At 38.0% G+C, this 10,715-nt stretch overlaps 1 protein-coding gene across 1 annotated transcript; it reads right to left on the bottom strand.

Moving 5' to 3' along the window:
• Positions 1 to 210: 210 nt before the first annotated feature.
• LOC127131621 (uncharacterized) lies at positions 211 to 1,662 on the bottom strand. The gene has a single exon (XM_051060536.1). It carries the CDS (start codon positions 1,660 to 1,662, stop codon positions 211 to 213), a length of 1,452 nt encoding a protein of 483 aa, XP_050916493.1.
• Between the last annotated feature and the right edge of the window lie 9,053 nt (positions 1,663 to 10,715).

The following is a 10,715-nucleotide window of genomic DNA, read 5'->3' on the forward strand; positions in this document are numbered from 1 at the left end:
TCTATTCTAGTGAGTCCTTACAGCGGACGGATCATCACTGATGCCAGAGTTGATGGTCAGAGACCCGACCTTGTCAACTGAAGATTCTGCAAAAACTTTAGTTGCTTCCACAAGGGTCAGAAGGGTGGTTTCTAGTTCAGAGGTTTGGGAGGGAGAAGTGGGAGGGCTTAAGTGAAGTGTGGGAGTTGGTGGGTCAGCGGAGGTAGTTGGTTAGGGTATTTCAGAGTGTTGTGGTTGGGAAGGTTGTGATGCAGAGTGGATTGGTTCTGATGGTGGAGGTTCAGAGGTGGTTGTGTTTGGGTTTTCTGGGGGTGGAGAGGTAACTTCTGGTGCGGGGTTAGAGTGGGTTGGCTGTTGAGAGGCCAGAGCACAGTTTTGGAGCTGAGCCAGAGTTGGAGAGTGAGGGTCAGGAGGTTCAGTGTCAGATGAAAGACTATAGTATGGTGGGGATTGTAGAGATGGTGATGAGGAGGGTGAGGTGGTTTCGTTCAACATTTCTACTTCTGAAACAGGTAGAGATATGGTGGCAAGATTGAATTTTTGAGAAGGTTGGTTAGAGGGTCTAGAGGTTGAGGGAGGAGTTTCAGAGGTTGTGTATATGGACGAAGGTTGAGGGAGTAAGGAAGCAACTGGTTTAATTTTTACAGAAGGAGGGAGAGGTACAAACTTACTAAGTGATCCAACCAGAGGTACTGGAGGTCTTGATCCAGATGGTTCTCCCAGCTTTGCTCTTTTTGCCTGCTTTGTCTTCTCAGAAGGTTCTCGTGTCCTCTTCATGAAATCTGGAAGAAATTCAGGCAGCCAGTCTAAGGAGAAATCTGAGATGTCTACTCCTTGTTTGCGCAGATCCTCTAAATAGTACGCGACTACCTCTGGAGGGTCGATCCTTGAGAAAAAATAAAGTCCATTTGGGATCTCCCTCTGATCTTTAAGTGTTTCCCAGGAGGTGTCCAAAGATGGTTTGACCCTGACTTGATTAATAATTCCCATGCTCTTCAGATTGCGAGCATTCGGAGGTCTTCCAGTATCTATCATCACATCTTCCATTAGTCTGAGTTGTATCAAATGTTCCACGAGGCCACTTCCAATCAGCACATCAGATATAAGTCTCCCTAGAGGAATGTAATTTCTTGTCTTCATGTTGTTTCTGGTATCTTTCACGGAGTCTCTAAGATATTTGAAGAGGAGTGCAGGAAGACAGAGCTTCAGAGCCTTGTGAGTGCAATACATAATGCATTTCTGGTATGTGTTGATGAAATCTGAGGAGTTGGAGGCTGGGCGGTGATGGATGGTGCCTAACATGATCTTAAGCCATACCCGAAGGTTCTGATGCAGTTCCTTGTTCTTGGAATGCTTTCCTTCAGCACTCTGTTGAAAAATTGTAGGGTTTATCTCATGAGACATATACTTTGCCCTAGGATTGATGTTGTATATGCGTCTTCCTCCAATCTTCTCCATGTTAAGAAGAGCAACAATTAATTTCTCTGTGATGACTATCTTGACTCCCAGAATGTATGAGACAATGTAGTGATCGTCAGCATCAGCGAACCTCCAAAATTCTTTTACCAGATTAGTGTAGACTGGGCCATAGAGACGTCGAAAGTAGTTTTCCCACCCTTGCTTCTTCAATTCATCAGTGAGGTCGACACCATTTCTTCTCATGTTGTCAAAATCCACCAAGGTTTCACACAACACTTCCAGCTTTTCAAACGAAGTTGCAATATGAATATGAGGCTCACGATCAAGAATGTGAGGTTCTTTGTAAATGGGAGTGGAAACGACGCTGATGACTGCTGGGTTTTTTGATGACTTGAACTTGGAGTTTGATCATTTGAGTTCATTTGTTGAGAGAAGTTGTACACAAACTGTTGTTGAGAATCCATGAAGAGCGTTGATGAACTTGAGGTGAAAGTTGAAGAACTTGAGTAATCACTGCAGAAATGCCTTTGAGAGAGAGAGGAAAACTGAAGGAGAGGGTTAGGTGTGTTTGTGAGTGAAAAGTGTGTAATTGTGAAATGAAACGTTTAAATACCCAAATTAGGTCACATGCAAAACGACACAGAAATTTGAGTTTAGCACAAAAACCAAGTATGCACGTTAGAGGGAGAATGATTTCATCTCATAAATGATGTCTAATCCCAAAATCAGCACACTGCTCGAGGAGATCTTAAGAGATTGTTTCTTGATTACATCTAGACAGTTGTCTAGAAGTTCCAAGGTCAGACGCATGAGGCTCCACATGTTACTTTATCTGATCTTCAGGAATACCAAAGAGTTGGTTCCTGGAGATTTCTAACTCAGATGACTTCTAACTAGTAGTAGCTTCGGAGTCAGATACATAATCAAACTGTTTATTTTAGAGCCTTATTTTGCTATCTCAGAGGCATATTTTATTCAGGAGAATTTTGAATGTTTAGATTCTTTAAGATAAAGGATAATCTATCTTCAGCAAGGGGTTTGGTGAAGATGTCAGCTCATTGATGGTCTGTATCAATAAATTTTAACATTACTACGCCTTTCTGAACATAATCTCTAATGAAATGATGTTTTATTTCTATGTGCTTAGCTTTGGAGTGCAAAATAGGATTCTTTCTTAAACAGATGGCAGTAGTATTGTCACAGAAGACAGGAATGTTACTCTCAAAGATTTGAAGATCCTCTAGTTGGTTCTGCATCCAGAGCATCTGAGTAATGCATAATGATGCTGAAATATATTCTGCTTCTACAGTAGACAAGGCTATGGTTGATTGTCTTTTGCTGGCCCAGGATATCAAATTCTTTCCCAAGAGCTGACAATTTCCAGATGTACTTTTACGTTTCATTCTGCCCTCTGCGTAATGTGCATCATAATAACCAGAAAGTCTATACTCTGATGTTTTCTCATACATCAGGCCCATGTTAGGAGTTCTTTTCAGATATCTGAGGATTCTTTTAACAACTGTTAAATGAGATTCTCTAGGTTCTGATTGGAATCTGGCACAGAGATATACACTAAACAGAATATCAGGATGTGTAGCAGTCAAATAGAGAATAGAGCCTATCATACCACGATAGATCTTCTGACAAACCTTTTGACTAACTTCTTCTTTTTCCAGAATGCAAGTTGGATGCATGGGTGTGTTAGCAGGTTTGCATTTTGCCATTTCAAATTTATTCAGAATGTCTTTTATGTACTTACTTTGATGAACATAGGTGGCTTCTTAAGCTTGATTGATTTGAATTCCTAGAAAGAACTTTAGTTCTTGCGTTAAGCTCATTTCAAATTCTGCCTGCATTAGCTCAGAGAATTCTTGACATACATAGGGGTTAGCTGAACCAAAAATGATGTCATCAACATATATCTGGCATATCATGAGGTCATTATTATTGTTTTTACAGAAGAGTGTAGAGTCAACTTTCCCTCTGATAATATCATGTTCCAGAAGAAAATTACTTAGCCTTTCATACCAAGCTCTAGGAGCTTGTTTTAGTCCTTAAAAAGATTTCTTAAGTTTAAAAACATGTTCTGGACAATTTGAATTCTCAAAACCTAGAGGTTGATTGACATACACTTCTTCTGATATATAGCCATTAAGAAATGCGCTCTTGACATCCATTTGATATAGTTTGATAGAGTGATTTATAGCGAATGAAACAAGTAAGCGAATAGATTCTAACCCGGCGACTGGGGAAAAGGTTTCATTATAGTCAATCCCTTCTTGTTGACTGTACCCTTGAGCCACCAGTCGAGCTTTATTTCTGACGAATTCGCCTTTCTCATTTAGCTTGTTTCTGAATACCCATCTGATTCCAATAATGTGAGTGCCTTTGGGTTTGGGAACAAGATCCCAAACGTCATTCTTTGAGAATTGATCTAGCTCTTCTTGCATGGCTAGAACCCAGTCGTCATCTTGAAGTACCTCATCATTGGAAGTAGGCTCGATCAGAGATACTAGTCCCAAAGGGGTTTCTTCAGGTACTTTGAAGGTTGACCTAGTACGGATAGGTTCATCCTTGTTTCCCAAAATCAACTCTTCAGATATATTGGGGCGACTTGATAATTTCTTTTGGGTCGCTGGGGCTTTAGTTTCTTCTGAACTTTGTATATCAGATATTTCTGGTGCTTTGATATTCTCGTCAGAACCTGCAAGAGTAATCTCCAGATCTGCAAGTTTCTCAACTAGCTTTGATTCTTCCAAAATTTTGGTTTCTGTATTGTATACTCTGTAGCCTTTAGAGCGTTCTGAGTATCCTAACATAATACCTTTTTGTGTTTTTGAATCAAACTTGTTCAGATGTTCTTTAGTGTTCAGAATAAAGCAAGAGCATCCAAACGGACGAAAATAAGAAATGTTGGGTTTTCTTCCTTTACACATTTCATAGGGAGTCTTTTCCAGAATAGGTCTTATGGAGATTCTATTCTGAATATAACACGTTGTATTTACTACTTCGGCCCAAAAGTGCTTAGCCACCTTAGTTTCATTGATCATGGTTCTGGCCATCTCTTGGAGTGTCCTATTCTTCCTTTCTACAACTCCATTTTGTTGTGGAGTTCTAGGACAGGAGAAATCATGGGATATTCCATTTGAGTCAAATAATTCTTCAAAAAATTTATTTTCAAATTCTCCACCATGATCACTTCTGACTCTGATAATTTTAGAGTCAAATTCATTTTGCACTTTGGAACAGAAGCTAGTGAATACAGAGTGAGACTCACTATTGTGCTTTAAGAATTTTACCCATGTCCAGCGACTAAAATCGTCAACAATAACTAATACATATTTCTTCCCATTGACTGATGCTGTTTTAACAGGACCAAAAAATCAATGTGAAGAAGTTCTAGAGGCTTAAAGGTAGAAACAATATTTTTCTTTTTAAAAGATGATTTTGAAAATTTTCCTTTCTGACATGCTTCACATAGAGCATCTGAAGAAAACTTCAATTTGGGTAGACCTCTGACTAGCTCGAGTTTATTTAGCTGAGATAGCTTTCTCATGCTATTGTGGCCCAAGCGTCTATGCCATACCCATTGCTCTTCATGAATAGACATTAAACCTTTTACATTTTGTTCTTTTAGGTCTGAAAGTTTTATTTTATAAATATTGTTTTTCCTCTTGCCAGTGAATAGGACTGTTCCATTGTTCTGATTAATTATTTTACATGTTTTTTGATTGAAGATTACGTCATACCCGTTATCACTTTATTGACTTATTGATAACAGATTATGCATTAATCCTTCTACATAGAGAACATCAGATATAGAGGGAAGAGTACCATTACCAATAGTTCCGAAGCCTCTGATCCTTCCTTTCTGATTTCCTCCGAAACCTACGAATCCAACATCTTTAAGTTCCAGGTTTTGGAACATATACTTTCTTCCCGTCATGTGTCACGAGCATCCAGAGTCCAGGTACCATGACTGGTGTTTTAACTCTGTTGCATAAGATATCTGCAACATAAACAATCTTATCCTTTGGTACCCAGAATCTTTTGGGTCCGTTGTTATTAGTTTTCCCAGAGTTTCTTAACACTTTGGGTTTTCTAGCATTATCAAAGCGTTGTGCTTGTGTATGTGTATATTGATAGGAAAACGGAGATTTAGGTTTGTCATTAGTAGAAGTTTTATCTTCACTAGGATCATACCCAATTCCTCTTCTATTGTTCTGACTGACCCCATAAATCATGGATACCATTCTGCTTCTCTCTATCCCATTCTTCAGAAACTTTTGAAAAGTTTTTTCATATTCATAAATTACTGTGTTTGAAGTTTGTGGAGCTTGAGATAACGTTTCTTCAAGTTTTGAGCATTGTTTATTTCTGGAATCTCTTTCTCATGTCAAAATTCGGTTTTCATCTTTTAGATCTGAAACTGTTATCTCAAGTTTACCACATTCTTCGGGGGTTTCTTCTAGCACCTCTTTTACAACTTTGAATTTTTGTTTAAGTTTCGGATATGAGTTTAGAGTTTCAGATAGGCATGATTCAAGGTCAGAGCGAGAAAGATCAGAAAATACCTCTTCGGATTCAAATTCTCCATCTAAAGTATTCCTGGAGGTGGTAGCCATGAGTGCCACATTTGCCTGTTTATCAGAGTCTGATTCTGATGAGTTAGATCCACTATCATCCTAGGTAGCCATCAGTCTCTTTTTGGTTCTAAAGGAACTTTTCTTGAAGTTCTCTTTTCTGGAGCTTTCTTTCTTCAACTTGGGACATTCGTTTCTGTAATGACCTGTTTCCTTACATTCATAACATGTTATATCATTGTTGGATTTACCTTTTTAAGTTGGTTCTGATCGATCTCCTTTGGATCTTGGTCTTCTGAATTTGTTATTCCATTTTCTCCAAAGTTGTTTTACTCTTCTGGTTAAAAGGGATAATACTTCCTCATCATCAGAGTCTTCCTTTTCAGAGTCATAAATGTCTTCTTCTTTAGCCTGGAAGGCTTTGTTTCTATCAGACTTGCGTCTTTCTGATCTAGACTTTAGTGCTATAGACTTGATCTTCTTCTGAGGCTCATCTTCCTCCAGTTCTATCTCGTGACTTCTGAGTGAACAGACGAGTTCTTCAAGGCTGATGTTGTTCAGATCCTTTGATAGTTTTAAGGTTGTGACCATAGGTCTCCATTTCTTTGGCAAGCTTCTGATGATCTTCTTGACATGGTTCGCAGTTGTATATCCTTTATCTAGCACTTTGAGTCCTGCAATTAAAGTTTGGAATCTAGAAAACATTACCTCTACAGCTTCATCGTCCTCCATTTTGAAGGCTTCATATATCTGGATTAGAGTTAGAGCCTTTCTTTCTTTGACTTGAGAATTTCCTTCGTGAGTCATCCTCAGGGAGTCAAGTATCTCTTTAGCTCTTTCCCTGTTGATGATTTTTTCATACTCATTGTAGGAAATTGCACTGAGAAGTATCGTTATAGCTTTATGATGGTTCTTGAATTCACGCTTCTGATCATCTGACATTTTGCTTCTGGGAATAGCAACTCCAGGATCTGTTACAGGCGGTGTGTAGCCAATTGTGATAATGTCCCAGAGATCAGCATCGTAGACCAAAAAGAAACTTTCAATTCTGTCTTTCCAATAATCAAACTTCTCTCCATCAAAGACTGGAGGTTTAGCGTTGTAACTATCTCTTTCATTGGTGTTGGCCATAGTTTCTCACTCTTGATCTCTCTACACTGTTAAGTGTTTGATTAGAAAATCAATAACAAAGCCGAAGCTCTGATACCAACTGAAGGTGAGAAAAACAAGAAAGGAGGGTTTGAATTATTTTGGAAATAAAAGCTTTTTCAAAAATAAGACCACACAGAATTTTATACTGGTTCGCTTAGAAAACATAGTTACTCTAGTCCACCCGGGCAAGGTGATTTCGCCTTCAAAAAGGACTTCATCCACTAATCTTGAAAGATTACACAACCAATCGTCTTAAGAGAATAATCTCTTAGCCCTCTCAAGTATACAGACTGTGCAGAGTCACTTGAGGAACAAAATAATTTAAGCAAAATAGAGTTGTAATGTAAAGCGCTTCTACGAGTAAGCGAGTATTAAAAAGAAGTATTAGAACAAGAGTTTTTCACGTAAGAGCAGCACCTCGTGAAAAAAAAAGAGAGAATATGAATGAAGTTTCTGTGCGTTGTAGATGTGTCTCTCTAGTGAGGTAAATTGTCCTTTATATAGTGAGTATTCAATGTCACTACTTCTGTGTTTCTTTCTATAACCATTTTGTCTGCCGGTTAAACTCTTTCTTAAAATACTTTCTTTCCATAGTGAGAATTATTTCTGTTATGATTTCTAGACTTGTGCATCTTTATCAGAGACTTTGATGTACCAGAGTTATTCTTCAGAGGATGATCACGTCTGACTTCTTCAGAGCTTCTCAGAGTACTAGTCTTCTTAAGTAACAGAGTTTAAGAACAGTCGTTTGTTGAAGCTTCTGGTTCTTTTTGCTGTCTTTCTTTGATCAGAATCAGAACTTCTTGGACGTACTCCTTTCTTAGCGGCGTCTGATCCTTTAATACTTTGTATCTGACATACGTTTGTATCTGATATGTGATCAGAGTCCTTCATAACTTGTTCAAAGTTCTGCGTGAATGTTCAGATTCCTGCGTGAATGTTCAGATTCCTACATGAATGTTCAGAGTCCTGCATACTTAGAAAAAATCTAGTTAGAGTGCCATTTTTGGTTTCATCCTTTGTTATCATCAAAATCTTAGAAATCTATTGTAGAACCAGTTTTGTTCTTACACTTTTTTCTTGTTGAAATTGCTTGATTGAAAGTCCAAAGGAAAAGTGGATTTTCTATATGACATTCTTGTCTGTTGGATTACATCCAATTGGTCAGATCTTTTCAACTCTTAACTTTTAATTTTATTCTTAGGATTAGTCTCTTCAACTTCTCCCACTTCTTAAATTTCAAAATCTCTCCCCTTTTCAAAAATCTTCTTTGCTTGTGATTTCAAAACTTAGACTTTATTGCAAATTAGAAACTTTGGCCTTATGCCATTACATTTTAAACTCTTTTCTTAAATCAAACTTGTAAATGAATCTAATCATATTGACTTAAAATTTAAAAAAAAGGCAAAAATAACTAACACTAATTAAAACTCTTTTGAGCCTTTGTGCCTCTTTTAAATTTAAATTTTGATTAAAAGCAATCCACTCATTTTGAAATTGATACCACAAACTACGAGGTTTTGGTCCCTCATTTCTATGTTTGTACGTATGCACAAGTCCGAAGGTCTTGTCAAACACAAAAATATAATTAATGAATTATTTCCTCATCCCCACACTCTATTTTTTGCAAACATCTTTTATACCAAACACACACACACACACACATACATAAAAAAGGGCTCCCTATGAGTACCTAGGACACTTTGGGTGCTAACACCTTCCCTCTCTGTAACCAACCCCCATACCTGTAATCCCTAACATTTTGTTAGTTTTGATTTTAAAACTTCATATCTTTGGGTTTTGTTTTTACTTTTCCCGTTTCCTTTGGAAATAATAAAACCTCGTAGGCGACTCTTGTTTTATTGACATTAAACTTATACATAGCTTGCTGGTCATGAATTTACCACCACAAAAATTATGTGGCGACTCTTTTGGGAGTAGTCCTTAGTGGGTTTAGCCTACTTTTTTATGTGTATCTAATTTTATATTTGATGTTTGTATATTTGTTTGTGTGATATAATCTGCTTGTTGTGCTTGGTGAGCTCTGAGTGGTGAGATAAGTTCTAACCCGAACTTGAGTGAAATTAAGATAGGAGGACGGTATAGTCATGTTCGACTAGTGTAGAGTAGTCCTTAACAAGTTGGCTTGAGACCCATCTACTCAGTGGAGACCCTTTTGGAGTTATGAATGTCGCACATGTCATTTGTGGTTAGGCATTACTTTCTTTGATTCGGGGTCCGAGAAGTAGAGGACCGTAGAACATTTAACCCAACTTGGCCTATTTAGGATGTAGTGCGGAGACTGTTTAGGTGTAGACTTGATAACAATTGTTACACGATACTACACTCAGACGAGTTTCTCTTGAGAATATTATGGGTTGATGAGTCAATCGTCCTAACCTATAATATTCGATAGATGGAATTGAGACTCTTGGAACTTTTTAGAACATGACCTACAGGTTTTTATCCTTAGTGCACTCCTTTGGGATGGTTCTTAACCTGAATTCATGCTCGTTACTTACAACAAACCCTTTGATTCTTGGTTGATCCAATCAAGTCTTGTAAATTTTAATTGAACTTGGGTATTGATAAGGTGAAAACCATAATCCACCAAAATGGATGATTGATCTTGATAATGACTTGATTCATCCCTTGACCTTTGTTTGTTTGCCTTGTGTGTGATCCCTTATTTGTGATTGTTGCATCCATGAAATCATAGGCATCATAACATTCATCACACGAAAAATAACTTCAAAGAACTGAGGTTTTATTTGCAAATATTTTTAGACCATGGATTATGGCCGAAGGAACACTAAAACCTGAGGTTTTATTTGCAAATAACTTCAAGGAGCTGAGGTTTTGTATTAGATCCCTTGGATTTCAAGCAACGTCATGGGAAGCTTCTCTCTTTGTTATCTACTGATGTAGTTTGGTGACTCTTGAGTGTATTGGTTTAGTTTTAGGACCCTCTCTACCGTTGCTTCACTTTTCCCGATTATCAGCTTATGCCTACGTTGGAGGAGTAGGCCCATCTTTTGGGAATACCTATTTCTGACAAGGGGCCTTTTAGTGGATTGGAGGAGATCTCCAAATCTCATCTTATAGTTGAAGCTCTTCATCTGAAGAAGTCTGAGATTGAGGCTCATTGGGTGAAGAAAGGAGGAATGTTTGGGTTGACTTCTGAGTTTCTCATTGGAAAAGCTACTGTCTTTGCTCAAGCCGCTACTGTGGATGCTTTTGAAGCCATCTTTTTGTTGCTCATCTATGTTTATGCTTTGTTCCCTAACATTGACGGTTTTGTTGATGTTAACGACATTAGAACCTTCTTGATTGAGAATCCTGTTCCTACTCAGTTGGGTGATATGTACTTCTCTTTGCACTTGAGAAATTCTAAAGGTGGTGGGACCATTGTATGTTGTGTTCCTCTTATGTACAAGTGGTTTATTTAGCACTTTCCTCAGACGCCTGCTTTTATGGAGAACAAACAATGTCTACGGTGGTCTGAGAGACTTATGTCCCTCACTAATGATGATATTGTTTGGTATGACTCTTCATTGGGTA

The sequence above is a fragment of the Lathyrus oleraceus genome, chromosome 3 (assembly GCF_024323335.1).
Source record: "Lathyrus oleraceus cultivar Zhongwan6 chromosome 3, CAAS_Psat_ZW6_1.0, whole genome shotgun sequence".
Taxonomy (NCBI): Eukaryota; Viridiplantae; Streptophyta; class Magnoliopsida; order Fabales; family Fabaceae; genus Lathyrus; species Lathyrus oleraceus.

Coding starts and splice junctions, on each gene's coding strand:
- LOC127131621 (XM_051060536.1), bottom strand. CDS start 1,662: ATGAGAAGAAATGGTGTCGACCTCACTGATGAATTGAAGAAGCAAGGG.